This window comes from Chenopodium album, chromosome 4, assembly GCF_948465745.1.
Source record: "Chenopodium album chromosome 4, dcCheAlbu1.1, whole genome shotgun sequence".
Taxonomy (NCBI): Eukaryota; Viridiplantae; Streptophyta; class Magnoliopsida; order Caryophyllales; family Amaranthaceae; genus Chenopodium; species Chenopodium album.
The window spans coordinates 9,475,459-9,499,611 of NC_137837.1; the positions used below are offsets into that span (position 1 = coordinate 9,475,459).

General features: G+C 37.9%; 1 protein-coding gene across 2 annotated transcripts; it reads left to right on the forward strand.

Moving 5' to 3' along the window:
* The first annotated feature begins 6,645 nt into the window (after positions 1–6,645).
* On the forward strand, positions 6,646–19,826 carry LOC145626630 (putative protein S-acyltransferase 17). Of its 2 annotated transcripts, none has more exons than XM_081679090.1 (10): positions 6,646–6,957; positions 7,050–7,143; positions 16,127–16,221; positions 16,328–16,495; positions 16,580–16,652; positions 16,736–16,788; positions 17,313–17,404; positions 17,493–17,545; positions 18,350–18,475; positions 19,098–19,826. In XM_081679090.1, the coding sequence occupies exons 1-10, from the start codon at positions 6,809–6,811 to the stop codon at positions 19,374–19,376; spliced, it is 1,182 nt and encodes a 393-aa protein (XP_081535216.1). In that variant the 5' UTR covers positions 6,646–6,808; the 3' UTR covers positions 19,377–19,826. The 2 variants fall into 2 exon arrangements, with proteins under 2 accessions (XP_081535216.1, XP_081535217.1); XM_081679091.1 differs by having other exon boundaries at positions 16,736–16,764.
* The last annotated feature ends 4,327 nt before the right edge of the window (positions 19,827–24,153 follow it).

Here is a 24,153-nt window from a genome sequence, read left to right on the forward strand (position 1 = left end):
AGTTGCCGTCTGCATTGTCCGAGCCATGGTGTCCTGCACAGACACATAACTGGTCGGAATCCAAGGCAAAGGGTGGTCCCAACACCTCGAGACGACACTCCCAGTCCTAGACTCAGCCGTCCCTGGTGACCGGCTGGACTCTAACCTAGGCTGTGCCGTGTGTGTTGGTGATGCATCCATTTATTGCAAGAAATATGTACAAGCGGTGAAAAAAGAAAAAGAGCTGAGAGAGACAGAGACGGTACCTTTGGATGTGATATCTGAAGGAAGGCGGGTCCGGCTGGGTTGATGGAGAACAAACTTTCTTACTCGCGTCTGACTCAAGCGGATGACTTCTGCTCTCTCAAAGTTTTCTCTCTAGAAAGTTTTTGTAAACGTACAAAATCATGAGGGTAAAATGGCTATATATAGAGGGTAAATACGGGGGCATTTCCGTAATTTACTCGGAAGGTGAACGGTTACTCTTTAACGGTAAAATTACCGCCAACCGGAGCGTGACATGTGTCACAGATGCCATGTGACGTGCCACGTCACATCTGTGAGGGGCAAATGTTTAGGGTAATTTTACCTCGCCACGTGGTCCAATCAGAGGATGACACGTGTCATCCTCAGGATGGCCCAAAGTGGACCAATCCCTGCCTGACACATGTCACTCCAGAAATTAAGGAAAAAAGGCGGCCTTCAGGCTCAAATCCCGAGAAAGCCGCAAAGCAGCGCGGCCCACCAATGATTAGGGTTCAGTGACCTAATCAGGGGTACAATTCCCAAGGACCCTATAAATAGGAGATGTCCCTCATTTCGAGGGCACGTTTTATCATTTATTACACTTGCATTCTCTTACATCAGAGAAACACCTGAGCTTGGAATCCGAGCAGATACCCACCTAAATTTCCGTTCTCTTTATTCCGTTTCAAGTTACTAACTTGACCGTCGGAGGCGGAGCTCCAACTACCCGGAGTCTTCGTTATTTTGCAGGTACAGCTCGGTCGGATCAGACTTCGTGACGTAATTCTCCCGAGGGACAAAAACACCCAAAACAAAAGCCATGAGTCCCTATCTTCTGGATCTACTCGAACTCCAAAAAAATCTGAGCGAACCACGTACATACCTCGTCGTGGTTCTGGGGTGATGAAGCCGCTCCGTCGTGCTTCTGTAATTGCAAGGAGGAAGATTCACGGTGCGAAGCTTGCTGAATACATTTCAAGCGACGAGGATGAGAATCCCATTAAGGTTTCTGAGTCCAAAAGGGCGGTTCCGCCACCTCACAGCGCAGATCTGGAGGTAGTGTCCACTAGGGTTGTACACCAGTCCGAAACCGGACCGGACCTGACCCAGACCTGAATGGACCGGGACCTGAATCCTTGTTTTTTAAGGACCGGAGACCGGACCTGAATCAACAGGTCCAGTTCTGGTCCAGACCTGAAAAATCAGGTCCGGTCCGGGTTTGGACCTGAATAGACTTGATTATTTTATTTTTTTTAAATTATATGAAAGTGCTGACTTGTTTAGACCTGTTTGGACTTGTTTTGACCTATTTAGACCTGATTGGACCTGTTATGGACCTGTTTGGACCTGTTTATGGACCTATTTAGACTTATTAAATAAAAAAAAGTAGTTTTACCTGTTTCAGGTCCGGACCTGAAATTTCCGGGTTTTACCCGGACCGGACCTGAAACCCGGAATCCTTGAATTTCAAGGACTGGGACCGGACCTGAATCTACAGGTCCGGATCAGGTCCGGTCCCAACAGGTCCGGTTCAGGTCGGTTTTCAGGTCTGGGCCAGTTTTTGTACACCCCTAGTGTCCACCAAAGACGGTGGATCTGCTGCTGTGGTGGCTGTTCCAACTCCTTCACCACCACCAGACGCCAAATCTGAGACGGGGTCTTCGTTGTTCCAGGAGCTCACTGTTGGAGAAGTTCTCCAGCCACCCTCTTCCCATCCCATGATGGGTGGGAGTGCTTCTGGGTCTGGCGCTGGTAGTAAGCGCTTGAGGGGCTCACCTCCTGGGGGCCAGGAGCCTGATGGATGTACTGGAGGCTTACCTCCAGATCTACTACCCCCAATAGTCCCTTCCCCCAAACTAATTGGGCAGCGTAATTTCTAAAACTCTAATCTTCTTCTTCAGTTCCAATTTATGCTAGATTATGGTATTCATGAGTCCCCTGTTGGTTGTTATGCCTAGTCTGATATTGTTTGTTGGTTGGCTTTGATTTGATGTGTTTCCTTTTATTATTGCATATGTTGTTGGTGAATCAGTTGTTGGTTGTTTGGGTTTGAATTGTTGTTTTATAAACGATTTGAAATAATCCCCTGATATGTTTGGATATGTTGTTGTGGTATGAGTTGTTGGTTGTTTGGATAAGAATTGTTGTTTTGGATTAAAATTGATGAGTCCCCTGTTTTTTTTGGATTTGAGATGTTGGTTGTGTGCTTCAGTAACTATGGTTGGAGTATGAAATGCATATGTTGGTGGTGTATCAGTTGTTGGTTGTTTGGGTTTGAATTGTTGTTTTATAAAGGATTTATCTTAATCCCCTGATATGTTTGGATATCTTATTGTTGTATGAGTTGTTGGTTGTTTGGATATGAATTGTTGTTTTGGATTAAAATTGATGAGTACCCTGTTTTTTTTGGATTTGAGATGTTGGTAGTGTGCTTCAGTAACTATGGTTGGAGTATGAAATGGGCTGTGTAGGATTTTGTTCCTTGAGTCCCCTGTGTATGATGCTTTGAGTCCCCTCTCCCAACTGATTGCATCAAATTGAATCCCATCTAAATGATGAAGGGACTCATCTGATAGCTATTTGAGTGACATGGCTGCTCTAGTTACCTCTGATTGAGGTATCTATTGAGGTACCATAACTCATTGATGCCTTGAAAGAGAAATGTAACCCTATCTGATGGATTATTAGTGACCAAAATAGATTGGGTTTCCATTAATAACAAAAGGTTGTGATTTGTCTCAAACCAAAGTATAGTACCATACAAGACTGCCTAACAATGTTTACATTAAGTATGTACCAAAATACACCTAACCAATACCAACAAAAACTACAAAAAACATGTTTAGCTTTTACTGGTTAGATGTGGCAATCTTTGGCTCTGTTGGTTTGAATGTGCTTCCTTATAGTCTTCAATCTGCATCCACTTCCATTTGAAATTCAGTTGCATTTGAACTTGGAATTGTGATTGAATCAAGATAGGAAACAACCTCTGCAATTAATTCCTTGTCTACTTGAAGCAATTCTGGTAGAACACCTTGCCTGTCTAGACTTGGTGAGGCAACACATGATTAAGTAGCATGTCCCTTATTGCTTGTCTACAAAAAACATGCTTCTTGAAATTCTGCATCTTGTGGTATTTGGTGAGGCCTAGCATTATCCCATTGAATAGTTATGTTTTTGGGAAGTTGGGGTGGCCATTGTTCATGTATTGTTGGCAACACATGATTAAGTAGCATGTCCCTTATTGCTTCCTTGTTAATACTCTGGACTGCCTTAGCCTGAATGGTTCCCTTGTCTCTGTTTTTACTCTTTTTCTTTGCTTCCTCATAGTTCACAAAAGGGAAAAGACCATACTTCCCATCATGTTAAAATTGTTTGTTTGCATCATAAAATGGTTTCCCAATCATGCCCATAAACATAGCCTTTATCTTGAACCTTTTGGACTGTTGGGCTCTGTATGGATTGTCTTCAGCTGGGAGGAGGTAGAATGTCCTTGTTTCTGGGTTTATAAAAAAACCACTTTTCATCAATGTGTATCCATTGTTGCATGTCTTCAAATAAAGGGTCCCCTTCTGCTGGAATTGGGGTTATGTGACTTAGAACCCATTTCATTCTTGTTATTTTATGTTGGACAGTGAGTGCTGGTTTGTTTGTGCTTGTGTGTGTTCTCAATCTACCCCTTTTCCTTAATCTGTGAATAGCTGACTTTGACACATTAAGTGCTGCAGCATATCCTCTTTCAGTTTGTCTTTTGTACGTACAAAGGCACTGATGTTAAGAATTCATCACTGTACTCCTTTTGTTTTCTGCCCACAGTGCCTATTTTTTTGGTCCTTACATCTACAACATTTCCTTGTAACATGTGTTGCTTAATTACCTTAAACCATCTTGTTGTTGTTGATCTATGCACATGATGCTTTCTTGCCAAACTGGATAAAAATCCCCTTGGCAATGAGTCCCCCTCCATATTGAGCATGATCTCATCAACTAGTTGGCGCTTTTCTTCTAATGTCATTTCTCTGCTTTGTCTGCCATACATATGTAGTGGACCATGTACTTCACCATCATCATCTCCATCATAACCACCTTCTTGTTCTGAGTTGCTGTTTTCAGCTTGAGTCTCTTCATCTGTGAAATGATGCCATGCTTCCATTGTTTGCTCCTCATTGTACAGTTGATTTTCATTATAAAAAGAGTTCTTCCAAGAACTCTGCCATGAGTCCCTATATTTTTTTTTTCAGGCTGACTGTAGGTGATGAAGTGGTGGCTGGATTCTTTTGGAATGGTCTTCAACGGAGCCTAGAAGAATGGAACATAGATGCTGCTTTTGTCTTTTTAGCATTGTGAATTTTAGGCTAACTATGAACTAATTTTAGGATTATGTAATTTGTAGGATGGTGTTTTGTAAACAATTAACTACTCACCCTTAACCCCCCAACCCCTCCCTGCTATCTCTTCTACTTGAAAAACAAACTGAAAGGTGGTTTGGAAAGTTCTCTTTTTATAAGGGGATATGATTTGAATGTGAAAAAGTTTAGGTTTTGGGGTATATGGCAAATTTTTTGAATTTGCCTTGAAATATTGGGAGGGAATTTCGTGGGAACTCAAAAAAATAAAGGGGATTCCCTCCTCAATTTGGCTAAAAAAAGGGAGGGAATCCCCACCCATGTGCAAAGTCAGGAAGTTTTTGGGTGGGGAAAAGTACACCTCACCATTTTTTCCCACTACTTTTACTTTATTAAAATAAGACCCCACATGCTTTCCCTCCTATTTTACTCCCTTAATTACTTAATCTCCACATGCTTTTTGCCTAGGTATGCGTAAAATGGTCCTTTGTTGCAACTAAAATGATCCGGAGGTAGTATATACAAAGCCAGAGTATGAGTGTATGACATTATGATTGAAGGAAAATAAAAACAAATACGTGTTATCTTACTACCTTCGTCCCCGAAAGAACGACCCATTTGGCCTAATTTTAGTACCAAAAAGAATGATCCATTTGCATTAAAATCCCCGTCAATTTGCAATAATATTTGTGCAAAATTAGCTTCCCCATATAAAGATTTGAGTAAAGACTAGAATAGACCCGGTCTACAGTAACTTATTGCAGACCCAACCTTCTAATATACCTTACGAATGTGATTATATTATACGAAATATGATTATATTACTACAAAAGTGATTATATCATCCTGAAACTGTTATGTAAATGTATCATTCAAAAAGTAAATTTATCATTATAAAAAGTATCAAATAGTAAATTACATCATTTAAAAGATGATTTTTAAATTTTATCATCCTAAAGATAATTATATAATGTCATTAAATGGTTTAATATGAGATTATATAATTCAAAATATGACTCACAAAAAGATAATTATATCGTCTAAAAAAGTGATTATATCATCCAAAATGTGATTATATTATTTCAAAATGTGATTATATTATTTGAAAGTGTCAAATTTTGGGTCTATAATAATTTATTACTTTCTATCTCTACTTTTATTACTTTCTATCTCTACTTTTTTTACAAACCTCATGTAAATTCCCAAATGGGCCGTTCTTTCGGAGACGGAGGGAGTATTATTAAATCCGTATGTCCAAATGTAATTTTTTTTCAAATTATTTTTATAATCATTGGTAAAATTGAATAATCAAATTGGAATAGAATTATACTTTTGCCCAAACTTAGATCAAATCCCATATACTCCATATTAAGAATAGAATAGACCCGGTCTACAATAACTTATTGTAGACCCAACCTTCTAGTGTACCATACGAATGTGATTATATCATACGAAATGTGATTATATTATTACGAAAGTGATTATGTCATCTTGAAACTATTATGTAAATGTATCACTCAAAAAGTGAATTTATCATTATAAAAAGTATCAAATAGTAAATTACATCATTCAAAAGATGATTTTTAAATTTTATCATCATAAAGATAATTATATAATCTCATTAAATGGTTTAATATGAGATCAAAATATGACTCACAAAAAGATAATTATATCATCTAAAAAAGTGATTATATCATCCAGAATGTGATTATATTATTTGAAAGTGTCAAATTTTGGGTCTACAATAATTTATTGTAGACCGGGTCCATACAAGACCAATAGTATACTCCGTACTGATATATGTAGTCACATTTTTTTTTTGTGAAATATACGGAGTTACATTGTCAAACTATTCACTAAGGGCTTGTTTGACATCAGTTTTGGTTTTCAGTTTCCTGTTTTTTTGAAAACCAAAAACCAAAAACAGGAAACAAGAAAAAGGTGTTTCCACTTTTCTGTTGTCAGTTTTTAAAATTATCGTGATTTTAATAAGTTCAAATAAATTTTGATTCATTATGGGGCATAAATCATATACTTTAAAAAACAAAAAACCAAAAAACATAAAACCCTAATTTTTCCGATTTATGAACTTGACTCACAGACAGAGATCTGCCAGTAATCTCTGGTAAACTTTAACATCAGTAACTTACAACAATACAAAAGTCCTTGAACTTCAAGTCTTCCCTTATTCGAGTCTTCAATCTTGATTAACCAAATTTTCTCTCTCCTCCCCATCAATGGCGGTTCAGTGGGCTCTAGTCTGCCATGGCATAATCACAACCTTAGTAATAGTCTCCTTTTTATGTGGGCAATGGCCAATTTTTCAGGGTACTTTCATCGAACGCATTCACAATTTCATCACTTTTGGCGCCTACGATTACTTCCTGTAAATCTTCTCTTCTATATCTTATTAATTTCAATTTTATTTCATGAGTTTTGAAAATTAACCCTTCTAATTAATTTGTTTGGATTTTTTAGGAGATTTGTGGGATGGGTTTGTGGAGATCGAGGTATGAATGCAGTTCTATCAGTCGAGTACTACTGTTGCTATCGTTCTAACCCTACTTTGCAGGTAATTTTGTTATTTTTGATTTTTAGAGAGATTTTAATCTATGTTTTGTATAACTTAATGTTATTGTGGATTTGTTTTTCTTGAATTTTGATTGGTATATTGATGTTTTGGGGTTTGTAAGAGCTGAAAATGGGGATTAATTAAGGGCAATTTTTGGGGTGGATCATGCTCACTTCTTTGAGTTGAGTTGGGTCAATTGTTCATTGTTCTAATGTTCTGTATCAGTAGGATTGGTAGTTTAATTTTGTTCTTTGAAAGTGTTTTGATCGTTGCCTTTCATTGATTATCTTTGGGGTATAAATATACAATTACAAGATATAGTCAAGCTTGCTGATTAGCTATAAACTAGGCTACAAATTAGGCTACAAACTAGGCTATAAAATATACATTAATCAAATCAGTTATATACAAAGTCAACCTAGAATATATTGCCATATATTCTAACACTCCCCCGCAGTCGTAGCGGGAGACTCACGGACGCTAAGACTGGCACGGAAGTCATCAAAAAGAACCCGGGAAAGTCCCTTTGTAAAAATATCTGCAATCTGATATCGAGAGGGAACATGTAAAACTCGTACCTCGCCTTTAACGACTTTCTCCCGAACAAAATGAATGTCCATCTCAATGTGTTTCGTGCGTTGATGCTGCACTGGATTTCCAGATAGGTAGATGACACTCACATTGTCACAATACACAATAGTTGCTGTATGAATAGGAAAATAAAGCTCTAGCAACAAATTTCTAATCCAGCAAGAATCATATACCACATTAGCAACCCCGCGATACTCAGCCTCTACACTAGACTTAGACAATGTAGGCTGCCGTTTAGAGGACCAAGAAATCAAATTATCCCCTAAATAAACACAATAACCAGAAGTAGAGCGCCTGATGTCGGGGCATCCCCCCCAATCCGCATCAGTATAAGCAACAAGTTTATTAATAGAGGACTTGTATAGATGCAAACTAAAAGACAAAGTACCCTGTAAGTAGCGTATAATACGCTTCAAGGCTCCCATGTGCGCATTGCGCGGATCATGCATATGAAGACAGACTCCTGCAAGACTCTGAACTGCATAAGAGATATCAGGTCTAATAAAAGTCAGATACTGTAGAGCACCTGCAAGACTCCTGTACTTAGTAGGATCCTCATACGGAGCATCATGAGAAGCACTAAGCTTGGGTTTGGTGTCGGACAAGGGCTACAGTTTGACATGCCTGCTTTTTCAATAATAGAAGAAGCATACTCTTTCTGAGACAAGAACATACCATTAGCATCACGAGTTACAACAATGCCCAAAAAGAAACTCAAAGGCCCTAAATCCTTCATTGCAAATTCGGAGCCCAAAAGATCCATAATATGTGTCCGTAGACGATCAGAGGATGTTGTAAGAATGATATCATCAACATATAACAGAATATAAGCAGTATCAGTGCCCTGTCTCAAGATAAACAGAGAAGTATCAGATTTACTGTTAGTAAATCCAATAGAGGTGACAAAATCTGCAAACCGCTGAGCCTGTTTGAGACCATAGAGAGATCCCCGTAATAAGCAAACATGATCAGGGTGTTGTTTGTCACGAAAACCCATGGGTTGATACATATAAACTGTTTCATTGAGCTTACCATGCAGAAAAGCATTCTTGACATCCAACTGATGGATCGGCCAAGAGTGAGAAATAGCAATACCCTGCTGCTGAGTCTTGCCATCAGCCACAAGACGAGCCTTATATCGCTCAAAAGAACCATCAGGATTTCGTTTATGACGAAATATCCACATAGAACGAATAACATTCACATTAGAGGGCCGAGGAACCAAATCCCATGTATGATTATCAATAAGAGCATTATATTCTTCCAACATTGCATTTTTCCAATTAGGGTCACGGATAGCACTAACCGGGTCCTTTGGTATAGGAGATATAGTGGTAGTGGTCATCGTGTTTAGGTTGGAAAAATATTTCGGGTTAGGTTTTATAATGCCATTTTTTGCTTGGGTAGTCATAGGATGGGTTTGGGTTGGTGGATGGCCGGAAATGTGAGTGGTGGGGGGCGGGGCTGATGTGGACAGTGGGGTTGGGTGAGTTACTGTTAGTCAGGGGGTATGAGAAATCCTCACTTCGTGAGGAAGTGAGGATTGGGCTGTCGAAAAAGGAAGGCTGAAGGGTTGGAGTGTGTTGGGCGGATTGCTGGGAGCCCACAGATGGAGATGTGACAGTGGGCTGTGGGTTGGAGCGGGAGGAAGGCCCAGTAGAGGGAGGCCCAGGTGAAGGAGCATGATGCTGCTCTTGAGGAGGAGTAGACTGGCCGTGAAAGGAGAAGTGACGGGTTGAGTGGTGCGTAAATGGGCTAGGTGATTTAATGGATTGTAATCCAAAAAATCATAATCATCAACTTTCGGTTTGTGATATTTTGAGAACGGAAATTTGTTTTCAATAAATTTCACATGCCTACTAATGATGATTTTGCCATTTGATGAATCATAGCACTTCGAACTACGATGATTTGGCGCGGGGCCAAGATAGACACAAGGGGTGGACAGTTCTTGCAATTTGTTTATAGTAGGGGAAGGGAAGAGAGGAAGACATAGGCAACCAAAGACTCGTAAAGCCGAATAACTAGGATCACGTTGGTATAAAACTTGAGTAGGAGATTTATAACCTAAGACTTTGGTTGGTAATATGTTTAGGAGATAGGTAGCCATGGCTAGAGCATGATGCCAAAAAGAATGAGGCAAAGAAGCATGAGCAAGAAGGGTCCGAATAATATTATTTATTGATTTTATGTGGCGTTCGGCTTTTCCATTTTGTTGAGAGGTGTGAGGACAAGAAAGACGATAGAGCATGCCATGATTTTCAATTTTTTTTTTTTAAGAGTACCATTAACATACTCGGTGCCATTATCACATTAAAAAGTCTTAATGTTACGTTCAAATTGAGTTTGGACTATCTTATGAAAAGATTGAAAAAGATGTTTAACTTGAGATTTCTTTGCAATAGGATAAGTCCATAAAAATTTGTTGTAGTCATCAAGAAACAATAGATAATAACAATGACTAGAAGAACTGAAAATGGGGGAAGTCCATAGATCACTATGAATTATATCAAATGGAAAAATGGTGTGCGACATAGAATCATAAAAAGGAAGTTTAACGTGTTTCCCTAAAGGACACGAAGAACAAAAAGAAGTACATGCCTTATTACATTCAATAAATTTTTGATTACTTAAAGATCTAAGAACAACATCGCCGGGGTGTCCTAACCGATTATGCCAAAGATGATCGGAAGAAATTGCAGAAAAATTTGAATGTGAAACTGATGAGTTGGCTTGACTGGGTGGAAAGATGGGATAAAGGTCACCGGTACTGTCACATTTCATTAGGTGGGCTCCCGTCTGTAAATCAGTCACAGAAAAGCCATAAGGGTCAAAAGAAATAGAAACCATATTGTCTGTTGTGAATTTATGGACGAATATCAAGTTCTTTATTATTTTAGGAGCATGTAAAACATGGTTTAAGGTAAATGGAGGGTACGGGGAGGGCAAAGTAGCACTACCATGACCAATAATTGGAACTAAATCACCACTACCAACAACAATGTTATGATTTTTAATGCTCGAATTGACATAGGTAGAGAGAATATCTTGATCGGCCGTCATATGAGATGTGGCGCCAGTGTCTATATAATAATTTGGATCCGGACGGTTGAGATCGGTAAGCATTTGCAAAGCAGCTTCAATGTGAGTAGGAGTGGGATTTGGACCATTTTCATGAGCACTGTACGCTTGAGGTGGTGGGCTAAGAATCCCAGGCCAGTCGGCCTTGAACCAGTAGAGGAGACAACAGTCTGTGGGGCCAGTTCTGTGTTGGGAACGGACAAGGTGGAGTGGGCCACTGGCCCATCCATGGAGGCCACATATACGGTCCTTGCTGAAACCAGGGCTGCCCATTATTTGGGCCTGATTGCTGGGCTGGGCATGAAGGGCGCCCTTTGTTAGAGGGCTTAGAAGAAGATTTCTTCTGGTTTTTGTTTTTGGTGGTCGACCGAGTTGAGCTGCTGACTTCCGGTGGAGATGAGAGCTATCGGCTGGCGACTGGACCCACCCTCCTTGGCGAGACGGTTCTTGATGGTGCGCTCGGCTAACTTAAGGCGAGAACGACAACTTTCGAAAGAGGGAAGAGGTTCTTGATTTTGGATAAAATCCACCGTTCCGGCATAAGCTTCTGGAAGACCGGCTGTCAGTTTGAGGATGAGACGGGTATCGGGAATCGGAGCATCAACATCTGCAAGACGATCGGCAAGGGATTTGATGTGATTACAATAGCCGTCAAGGTCAGAGAAGTTCTCGAAATCAAGGTCAGCAAGTTCTTGATCGAGATGAGAAGCCCGTGACGCTTTGTTGTCTTGGAACATGGACTTGAGGCGTGTCCAAGCACCATGGGCAGTGTCATCTTTGAGTAAGATGGTAGTGAGAAGAGATGGAGAAATAGAACCATAAATCCAGTTAAGGACCGCGACATCTAATCGTTTCCAATAAGCAGGGTCTGCCTTCTTGGAAGTTTCATATGCAGCGAGTTCGGTTGGTTCCATAGGAGGAATGATATGTGAGGTGAGATCATGAACTCGACACAACACTTTAAAAAGTGCAGCCCAAGAGTGGTATAATCCATGATTGGATTCCAAGGTAATTGGTATAAGAGACTTTACGTTTGTGAGCGTAAAGGCAGGATGAAATTTTGGAGTTTCAGCCATGGATAGGTTGCAGCGGAAGGAAGAATAATTTGAGGAAGAAGAAGGAGATTGTGGGCCGTGTGAGAGGGATAGAGGATGCGAGGATCGGAACCCTTAAACTGATACCATGAAAGTGTTTTGATCGTTGCCTTTCATTGATTATCTTTGAAGTATAAATATACAATTACAAGATATAATCAAGCTTGCTGATTAGCTATAAACTAGGCTACAAATTAGGCTACAAACTAGGCTATAAAATATACATTAACCAAATCAGTTATATACAAAGTCAACCTAGAATATATTGCCATATATTCTAACATTCCTTTTATTGAATGTCTTGGCTATAAATCTTGTTTGATCAATATGATCAATTTCAAAGTGAAGAGAACTGAGAATTCTTATCGTAGGAGAATCGAATGCGGGTTGCCAATTTGCCTGTTCTTTTGTATAGTTCCTTTTGTTGTTGGTTAATGAAATTGAAGGGATGAAGTTACTTTAGTATTCGTCAAAGCTTTTACCTCCCCAGGAAAAAAGATGCTCGGTGATTGGGATTTGGAAACTAGGAAGTATTCTGTGTATGATGCTGTTTGATAATTTTAGATGTGCACCAACTTTGTTAACTTCAGAGATTTCATGATAAAGTGTACGCAGAAAGTTGGAGTTATAGTTTTATTTGAGCAATATTTCACTTTTGAATTTGTGAAGAATGAGTTAGTAGATTTAAGGGCGGATGTTTTTACTCTGAAGCTGTCCTGTAAGCTCATTATTGAGATGATTGAAGTTAGTTATTGAGGGAGTATGATTCATAACGGAACTAAAATCATAAGTATATATTGATGTATACAATGTCTAATTAATGATCGATGTTGGAACTTCAATGTTACGAGGTAGAAGAACTTGAATGCTTTATAATTGAGTTTGAAGTTGAAAAGCTTAAAGTGCTTGGTCCTTATTCTTGAGGGTTCTTTAGCTAAAAGAGCAGTTTCTAACATCATCAAGTCATCATGGGTACACTGGAATTGGGTTTCTATTTTCCTGTCATGATCTTTAAGTCATATTAATTTAAGGCCTTCATATATATGGGATGAACCTGACGCTTATTTAGAAGAGGATTTACAATAATGAGATAACCTACCACCTACTTCTTAGAATGTGGTTAGAATTAAGTTTCGACGGAGGGGGAGAATGTTATGGATTGGCAGTAAGTAGTTTGAACTTTGAAGATTAAGGTCTTTGGCTTGACTTTAACCAATTTAAATTTCCAATTTTTTTGTTCACTTTTTCTTGCATCAACCCTTTTTCTCTCGCTCTTTACTCTGCCATCTATTTACTTTCATTTTTACTCTCTTCTTCCACTACCTATATACAATTTTTATTCAATTATTAGTTTAGTACTCTTAACATCCATGCCAAAGTCAACTAATATTATCTTTGTGGGATGGAGCGAGTAAGTTCTCTTGACCTCATGATCGAACTTGGATAGAAGTATCCTACACGCCTTGGCCTAATCTTTATTAAAAAGTTGTTCTAACTATTCTTTCCATCTAATCTTAAGACTCTTAATTCTCTTATCCTGAACAACTGCTATGAAATATCTTTAAAACATTTCATCACAGAAAGATCTGTAGTCTTTGTTATCTTGTTTATATCCTTTTGTTCTTCCTTTGAAAGTAATTTATAAAATACAAAGTAAAATTAATATACGTTTTTGCTTTGAATATCAAAAACGCTTCCTTTCCCTTTAATTTTGCATCTTTATGATAATACTTCCCATCTTTAAGTACCATTCTTGTATTTCCTCAAACCCTTCCTTTACCCTGTCATTTGACCATGAAGTTGAGGCCATGTAATTGTGTGTCGGTACAGTTCCCCTGGATTCTGTAGAAGCTTCTTTGTATCCTTAAATATAGTTGTACTTTTGTCCACTTGGAACATGGACCTTCTGACCTTAACCTTTTGTACTACGTATATGTTATTGATTAATTATCCTTTTTGGTTGTTTGTTTGGTTTGAGTTCTTATTCTTCTTAGACTGACTTTAATGTCTATAGCTATTGTCTCAGTGTGTATATCTTTTTTATTTTTTATTTTTTATTTTTATTGGTTAGAAAGGTAAGGATTATATTGCATTCCATCAAAGTTTGTACAGCAAAGAAATCAATTTGGATGAACCTTTGGGAAAAACCAAATTTTCTAAAAATATAAAATACTGCCTTGGCTAAACAAAGCCTGAAATAAACTGTTACAGCCCAATTATAGAAGGAGACTATCAAACCACACCATAGCTAGAACTCTGCGCTTTACATCATTTTTTGTATAGAATTCTGGAATTCGATATCTCTATATCTGGTAGATCATAGCCAGAGCATCGGTAATAATGGTGTTTCTGTTGTATTTAGAATCCCCCTGTCTTCTTTTTTACCCTCACTGCACTATTCAGACTGTTGTGCTTAGAAACATTCCCAAGCCATTGAGATAGCTAGTCACAACATTTCCTGCTATTTATGCAGTTAAAAAATAGATGATCGTGTGTTTCAATCTCCACACCCTAGAGTAACCAAGCACTAACAGATGCAAACCCATATCCTTGTATCCTATCTTCATTCTTCAATACATGTTTGGTAGCCATTCATGTCATAAAACTATGCTTAGGGATAGCTATCCTCTCCAGACATAGATTCCCAGACGTACATTTGGCTAGCAAGCCTCAAATCTTCATTACGTATGATCTTACAGTTGGTCAACTGCATCTTTCAAGGATATGAGCATCTGAAAGCACAATATGATAAATTGTATAAAAGATTTAAGAGCTCAAATGGTAAAGTCGAGGACTTTTAAAGTAAACAAAGGAAATTCTGGAAGTAATTTGGAAATTCTGATCTTTTATAAGGTGTGGCTACTGCTAATTGTTGGATCTTGACCATCATATTGTCATGGTCCCTCAGACTTATATGTTAAGATGTCATCAATTGATCACATAGATTGATAGATGATTCTTTTGGCTTTAGTTTACCTGCCTAAATTGTGACATAGGATTGACTAATTCTGTAATGCTGCTGTTGCCTTCCCCTAATGAGCACTGCAGCTATCTTACCTATCTCAACTTTGAGTTAAACTTTTCATCTTCGGTAGTTCATAACCCTTAGTATCTGTTTAATACCTCTGCTGATACATTCCAATCTTTCCTGAGACTTTGATTGGCATGTAAGATACTGTTACTTCGCTTACATGATAATTGCTATTGCTTATTATGGTTTCAAAAACCATACTGTTATATATCATGCATAGAATTGACTACCGCTTTGAGATGACTTAAACAAGAAGCTATTTAGGTTAAGAAGAATTCATAATGTATTTCCTTGTGAATTTTGAAACTTGTTGAGTTTGGTTGATGAATATGATGATTACAGAGTGCACAAGTGTTCTGTGATCTTCTTACTTTTATACTCTCCTACACTATGTAAAATGCGTTAAAAATACTCGAAATCTTTAATCATGAAAATTCTTTCCTTTTTTTCAAGTACATATATGCATATATGTTTATAGTTTCACAGTGATTTGTTTGAGCTCTTTCTCATAAAATAAATAACGAGGATGACATAATTGTGTTTTCAGCCAAGAACATGCTCCTTTTTTTTAAGTAGAAGCAATTCTTTTTTATTTTTTATATATATATTTTTTTTAAATTGGGCTATATCAGGGCCTATGGCGAGATTCATATTATTAGATTTTTCCTTAAGACTTAACTGATCAATAGTTAAATACATTTGTGACTTAGCTAGGGTTATTGAAAACCTATTTACGGGAATTCATTCAAAAGGTAGTGTGAGGTATGTTTTGATGTGGATAGAGTATGTATGACTGGAGTAACTTACCAAGGGCCTAAAGTATTCTTTGAATATACTTGATTGTGAGGATGATGGTATGGTGTTAACTCTCTTAGAAATAAGGCTGGGAAGCAATGTTGTAAGTGTAAGACTTGGGAAAAATATTAAGTATATAGGCTATCGTTGTATTTTCAGTTTAATGGTGCTGAATGCTGATAGCTAACATGTGTGGAGCAATTTATCAAGAGGGATGAAGTCTTGTTGAGATATTAATGAGATCTATCTTCTCATATTTTATACTGTCTCTGTGTTGGTGCATTCGCTGTGTTTAACATGTATTGTTTGTATAACTTGGAGACAGAGTCTATCCCTAATAATTGATTTTGTGCCAATTTTTTTTTACAGTGATTTATTTGTTTTTTTGCAGATTTTTTACCTTGCAATACTTTCAACAACATACTACTTTATTGTGACATCTTCGTTTGTTTACATCCCTAATTATTATTTGGGTGAAATTCATAGGTAATATACCACCTGAAAATAATATACATAAAGGATGATACTTATCTATGATACTTTTTTAACATAATTTCTTTTGATTTGTCATCTATATTATATGTTTTTGCAGGTATATAAGCATATTGGCTGTCAGTGTAGGTGTTGTATTATTCTTGTTAACCAGCTTTTCAGATCCTGGAACTGTGACTGAGAAGAATGTATCCCAGTATATCTCTGCGTATCCCTATGATGATGTCATATATTCAGAAAAAGAATGTTCAACTTGCAAAATTTGGAAGTGAGTTACACCACTTTATCTTCTAGATGTTTTATTGTGGAGCTTGTGCTCATTGTATATTGACAAGATCTCTGGTTGGTTTAGACCTGCAAGATCCAAGCACTGCAGTGTGTGCGATCGCTGTGTGGCACGCTTTGATCATCACTGTGGATGGATGGTTTGTAAATCTTATACACTTTTCTTTTTTAAAAGTTCGTAGTGTTCAATTCTATTGACCAGAGTTGTTTTTCTGACCTGCAGAATAACTGTATTGGAGAAAGAAACACTAGGTACTTCATGGCTTTTCTTTGTTGGTGAGTATTTGTATGGGCAGTATGTGGTTTCTGTACTGTGGAATTTATGATCAAACTTATGCTGATATTACGCGGAGTAGTGGGTATATCCGTATATATTTCCTTAACCATAATCAACAAAGCTGGCGAAGCAGAGTATGTGAACAATTTATAAGTCAAAGTGCTGCAAGTAAAAAGAAACAAAAGAAGTATATAATTTGATAATCTATTAATTTTGAACTTTGACACATGCCCATATAACAACAATACTCTGTGCTTGGATTTGGCTGTAGAATCTGGCCCTTTGTCTTCCATCATATTGGGGCTTTGGGGTCTATTTGGAGCTATGTAAATGATGTGATTATATGATAGTATTTAATTTACAATGCTTGGTCGAAATAGAAGTTGGAAGAGGAATTACTATATGTAGTATGGCGGTATTACTCTTCTATTGCTTTAAAAATACAATTTCACTTTTGAACCTTGGGAAGGTGAAGCAAAAATGTCGTGCAAGCTCCAGTTTAACATGTGTTGTGCTCTTGCAGGCATTTCTTTCTTTGCCTATATGGAGCCACTGCTATAATTTTTATTCTGGCTAGTCGGTTGAAGGAAATGAGGATAATTCATATTCTGACAGGTTGATATTGTTGATACCTTGCAATTGCACGCTAACCTGTCCATTTAGCATATTGTTTGAAATACCTTTTTTCCCTTGTGATCTGCAGTCTACTATGGTGTTGAAAATTCAATCCGAGGGTTAGCTCCTCATCTTGCACAGGTAAATTGGTTAAATTAGGCTAAGAAGCATGACATACTTTGATGATTTACCAATATAAAAGTAGTTTAGTGTAGGCCTTTTGTTTCTAAAGACCATAGATACCTGTGAAAAATGAGTGTCGAACCTCCAGATTTACGCAGTTAAACATTTGTTACTGGGTAAAGTCTTACTTGTTTCACCTTGGAATAGTTAAACTCTAATCAATTTTGTCACGCAATGAAATAAGGATTAGATTAGAGAATGAAGAATAAAAAGTTAGAATACAAGATGATGTCAATGGGTAAAAGGAACTACCCTGTTCTGCTGGTTATGGATGTATTGAGATGTTTTGTTTTTTTATTTTTTTGGTTGGAAGAATGAATCTTTATGACTTTCCGGCTTCCTGGGTCATTCAGGAGAGGATTGGATGGTTTATTAAGAATTGAACATACAAACAATATAGAAGCTAAATGTCTAATTGTACTATCAGGATTCCATTGATTTAGTACCTGAGGAAGCCTAATATTGAATTTCTGAAACCTTTGGGGCTCAAAAGGTCTCATATACTGTGACCATTGAGCTTTAAAAACTGAATCAGGTCTCCACCATGTTTTCTTTTTAAGGAGTACAATTTGGCATTTACACTTTTAACCTAACTGTTTCGATCTATTTTGATGTCCTTGTTCACTTCCATGCTTACATGTAGTGACGTAGTGTGTGTTGAACTTCCTGTCTATGCACTCAGATAGTCAGATTTTTTTTTTTTTTTTTGAAAGAAGATAGTCAGATTACTGATTCTTTCTATTCTTCTCTGTCCCTAAACAGTGGTTGTTGAGCTCCTATAACACTCAAATACTTCTGATGGTGTTTCTTGCCATTGTCTCTTTGCTAATGGCTGCTTTCTTCGGCTACCATGCAAAACTGTGTTTTACAAATACCACTACAAATGAGGTATGTCCGCTGTCCATTGATTAATACTATGTAATGAATACTTGAAAATTAAGGTTTGGGATCGTATGATGCTTCTTTCAGGGTTCAAGATTTTTAGTTTAGTTTCTGAATTGGTAATTCAAGTTGTATGCCTTAAATAATAGATTTTTTTTAGGGGGATGGGCGGTATGAAATTATTTTCACTGGTTCTTATGGTTGATCAAAGTCCTTGGGCATAAAAAAAAATGTCAGATGAATAGTGCTGTAGTAGTAGTAGCAGTAGTAGCTAAAGGAACGAGCTACATACTAGCATCATGCACTCGTGTAAGGCTTAGGGTACTGAGTTTTAATTTTTCTCATGGAATGCTATGCAAGTTCTCCATAACTTAGACTTCTCTGTCCTGCTTATATGCCTATAAGTAATTATTTGCCGTAGTTCCTAAAACTCTAGGTGCGCTTGATAAAGGAAAATAAATGGCTTATAAAGGGTTGTGGCTGCTGGAGAAACACAACCAGAAGTCCTCTTCTCTAAACTCATCCCCAAACTAAAAAATAAAAATGAAAAAAATCAACTAAAAAGGGAATAAAAGAGAAGATCCAGAAGCTCTTATATAATTCTTTTGGTTCTGTTTTGTGCAACCAGACATACAAGTGGCAGGATCATATAAGCCTGCAGAGGAAGATAAATGAAGCAAAAGCCAGTGCCGCGGCCCTGAAGGCAAGTATTACTGGGCTTAACTCTGAAAGCAAGCCTCCTGAGAGCAAATGGAAATCCTATTTCAGAAGGTCGCCTTTGAGAGATGCAGAGGCAGTGGTAACGAAAAATATTTATGACAAAGGAGTTGTTCATAATCTTTGTGAGATTGTCTTCCCCTATTCTACAAGATCCTCATTCGTGCAAGCTAAAGAAAAGTCTGGTTAGAGGAAGATATGTACATTGTTGTATAATTTATAGCAGTTTTGGAATTTGATATGCGCTTCAGGGCTTCAACGTGGGATGTAGTTTAAAGGACGGGAAAGGGTTGGGAGCTTAGCGATGCTCATTTGAGTCATGTCCTTGTGCGTATACATTTATTGTTATAGGAGTTAGTTTGTTTGGACATGTGGTGATACTTTTGGACCACAATGTATTAGCTAGTCTGTTATAGGACCTATACGTTTATTCTTTGCCGATAAGGCGTGTAAATTTATGTTGAAGAAGAGCAAAAATAGGGAATGTTGGATTAGTGTTTATCTTTGCTTACTATGACCTATGTAACGTTTAGATATTACAGAGTAGAATTTACACACTTAAGAAAGTTTAGTACTCTTAAATTCTTTTGCTGATGAAGTGATGATATACATGTACTTTCTTTGTTTTCTTTTACTAGTATATTCTTTTGCTGATTTATATTTGTACTCTCTCCATTTTCTTCTAAATTCTTTTGCAGATATACATGTACTAAACTTCGAATCCACCTCTTAGACTCCAAAAATTTTATTAACTTATTTATTTAATTTAATTAATATTTTTAATATTTGAAAAATTACACTTAAAACGGCTTCAAATGTGATTAGCCAAACCAAGCCACAAATTACTTAGATTCACCCACATTTTAGAGTTAATCAACTTATTTACCCTTTAAGGCTTTGGCTCTCTTCCTCCCTTCCAACTTTCCAAGTTCTAATACCAAAAACCCGTCAAAAAAAAAAAAAAAAAAAAAAAGGTTTCAATACCAATCAATTTCCACCGGCAACTAACACTGCCACCTCGAGCCAACTAGCACGTAGCACTGTATTTAAATATAGACTGCAAAATAATATAAATAAAAGGTTTTGCGTTCAAAGTGTTATTCATAATTTTAAATTCTATATTAATTTAAATTCAATATGAGTACAAAGCAATGAAGTGACCAGGGCTTATATTTGCGGAGTAATGTAAATTATAGCTTGGATCATTTTGCTTTTAAATAAGTTTTATTAGGCCTAAATGTTAATCCCTCCGTTTTTAAATACTTGCTCCATTTCTCTTTGACACGCATGTCGATGCTAATCTTTAGTCACTAATATCTTTAATTATCAATAAGTATAAATTCTAACACTTGAAAATTAATAATCTATTCATTGAGATGATTCTAACAAGTACCCACAGGACTATATTTTTTCTTATGTATAAATCACAAACATTAGTCAAAGTAGGACAAATGAATAATGCAAAAAATAGAAATGGAGCAAGTATTTAAAAACAGAGGGAGTATATATTAAGGGTCTGTTCACTTTTACTTAATTTTACTTCAGTTCAATTCTAATCAGTTCAGTTCTTAATTTCCCTCTCTCATAAAATATTCATTTTAGCTCAGTTCATTTCATTTCAGTTTAGCTCCAATCAGTTCAGTTCTCTTCAGTTCAGTTTAGCTCAGTTTAGTAAATGTGAATGAAACCCTAAGTGTTCCTTCCCCCAAAGTGTATTTTACTTAGGTGGATTAAGATAAGCAATAATAATTCACCTTCTCGTTTGCTTTTAAAAAAATGGATAATAATTTAGTACGAGTAAAAAGATTTGGATTGGATTGGACGGAGCTTGTGAAAAGCAAGCTTGGAACAAGATTGGACTCAGATATCCAAATTATAAAAAAGAATAACTTAGATTGAATAATAGATCTAACCATATCAGACTTAGGGCACGTTCTCTTCAGCTTAGTTTCAATTCAGTTTAGTTCAATTTTTAACTTCCTTCACTCACAAACAATTATGTTCAATTCATTTCAACTCCAGTTCAGTAAATCAGAATAGGTACCAAGCGTATTTATTGGAGATATTTAGGAAATATTATATTATATTTGGTGACCATATTTTTGGCTAGAATATCTTTTGGGATATATTTGATTAGTTTCCTAATTCTATCCTATCTAGGTAATCTTGTATTATATATCGGCCATTAGAGCTATCAATGAGAATCAAGCTTTTGAGGTTTTATGCAATTTAACATGGTATCAAAGCTGGTTTTGAATTCCTTTCTTTTTTTTTTCTCTAAAATTTCTCAAATATGGCCGGAGATGATGTTCCTCCGCCACCCCCACCGACTAAAATTAAACCCAATTCCCCTTTTTACCTTGGTTCTCAAGATCGACCCGGGGATTTTATAACCCCTACTCGATTAAAATCTGCCAACGAGGACCTCGACCAGGCTGCCAGCCAAGGCAGACCGCACAAGAGCACTCTGCCCATAGCCAGGTAGACAACTCCGCAGGCACCCCGTGGCAACCTACTACAGATCGCAGGGGGGTTGCGGAGGGGCTTGTTTTGCCGCAACAAACAACCAGCTCCATTGCCACCCCGCGACAGCTTGCCATAGACCGCAGGGGGCGCGGAGGGGCCTGCCTTGAAGCGGTAGCAACATGAAGAGCACCCCGACATTGAGTTTGAGGCCTTGGGTAAAGGCCATCGTAAGAAATTTCCCTCGGTGAAGTTACATGACTATGTGACTTACTCCGTTTTTGCTAATAATCCGTTTCAGTCCTCTCCGTCATCCAACACTCCTTCGGGTACGCCTTACCCTTTAGCACACTATATAAATTGTGACATGTTTTCTGTAAACTATCGAAAATTTCTTACAGTGGTGGTTCAGGAAAAGGAACCAAAATCTTTTAAAGAGGTCATTAAATCAGAAGGTTGGCGACGTTCTATGAAAGAGGAGATACAAGACTTGGAAGATAATGAGACTTGGACATTAGAGCATCTTCCTCCTGGGAAGAAAGCTTTAGGTAGCCAATGGGTGTACAAGACAAAATTTATGTCTAACAGTGATATTGAATGTCTTAAGTCTCGTTTGGTTGTCTTCGGTAATCATCAACAAGAGGGCATTGATTATGGTGAGACTTTTGCTCCAGTGGCAAAAATGACTACAGTTCGCACTTTCCTTAGCTATTGCAACTTCTAAGAATTGGGAAATTCAACAGATGGATGTTCATAATGCATTTCTTCATGGAGATCTAGAAGAGGAGGTATACATGAAACTACCTCCCGATTTTAAGAGCTCAGATCCGAGCTTGGTGTGTCGTTTGAGAAACTCTTTGTATGGGTTGAAATAGGCTCTGAGGTGTTGGTTTGCAAAACTAACCACGGCTCTGAAAGGGTATGGTTTTCTTCAGTCTTACCCTGATTATTCTCTTTTCACATATACTAAAGGCAATGTTCAGATTAATGTCTTAGTTTATGTTGATGATCTTATTATTTCTGGTAATGATTCCGCTGCGTTGACTGTGTTCAAGGCTTATCTTTGTGACTGTTTCAAAATGAAGGATCTTGGTCCTTTGAAATATTTTTTGGGCATCGAAGTTGCTCGTAGTAAATCAGGTTTTTTTTGTGTCAACGAAAATACACCTTGGATATTATTTCTGAAGCAGGTTTATTAGGAGCAAAGCCAAGTGGTTTTCCGATTGAACAAAACCACAAACTTAGCCTTGCTAGTGGTGAGTTGCTTGCAAACCCTGAGTCTTATCGAAGACTTGTATGGCAGTTGATTTATCTCACGGTGGCTAGGCCAGATTTGGCATATTCGATTCATATTCTTTCACAGTTTATGCACGAACCTCGGATTGAGCATTGGGAAGCAACTCTCAAGGTGGTTCGTTATTTAAAGGGTACCCTGGGACAGGGTATTTTGTTGAGTGCAGATAGTGACCTGACTTTGGAGGGTTGGTGTAATTTAGATTGGGCGACATGTCCTCTTACTTACTCGTCGTTCGTTGAAAGGTTGGCTTGTGTTTTTTGATAAATCCCCTATTTCTTGGAAGACCAAGAAACAACCTACAGTTTCTACCTCTTCTTCTGAGGCTGAGTATCGATCCATGGCAATGACTACAAATGAGTTGAAGTGGTTAAAAGCCTTACTTTTGAGTATGGGTATTCAACACCCTAAGGCGATCAAGTTGTTCAGTGATAGCAATCTGCTCTACATATTGCTAGAAATTCAGTTTTTCACACTACTACATAAACGAGCAAATGCAACCCCTAAAAACCGTTACAATAGGGCAACCCCTTAAACCCCTAAATCGAAAAAATCCCAAATCGAAATCTAGGGTTTTGATTTGGGGATTTTTCGATTTTTTTGTTGGTGGTTTAGGGGGGAAAGAGGGTGGGGATGGCGGGGGGTGGGGCGAAAAAGGTTCGCCGGCGCCGGGGAGGGGGTTTGGACGCCGGCCGCGAAGGAGGGGGGCCGATTTCGGCCGGTTAAGGCCACTGAGCCCCAAAACCGGCCGATTTCGGCCATTTGTGGCCAGATTCGTGGCCGTGGTGGGATCTAGGGTTTTAGTTTTGGTGGTTTTTGGGGGCGAAGCGGTTGCGGGAAAGGGAGGGGGAGGGTTCAGGTAGGTTGGGGCTGGTGGTGCGACGCGGGTGGTGGTTTCGGGGAGGGGTGCAGTGAGTTGGGGGGAAGGGGGTGGCGGCTGGGTAGTTTAGGTTTTTCTTTTTTTTATTTTTTTTTTAATTTTTTTGGCCAATAATAACACGCCACGTGTCGTTATGGACCCACTTAACGGATTCCTTAACGGATTCCGTTTAGTGGTAGCAAAATTTAAAAAAAGGGCATATGTTAGGTAGCAAAATAAAATAAAATTTTTGATAGGTAGCAAATTCAATTTGATGTGTTTGATAGGTAGCAAAAATCAAAATTTCCTATTTTTTAAAACAGATTTACTCTAAACCCTTAAGGGGGCGTT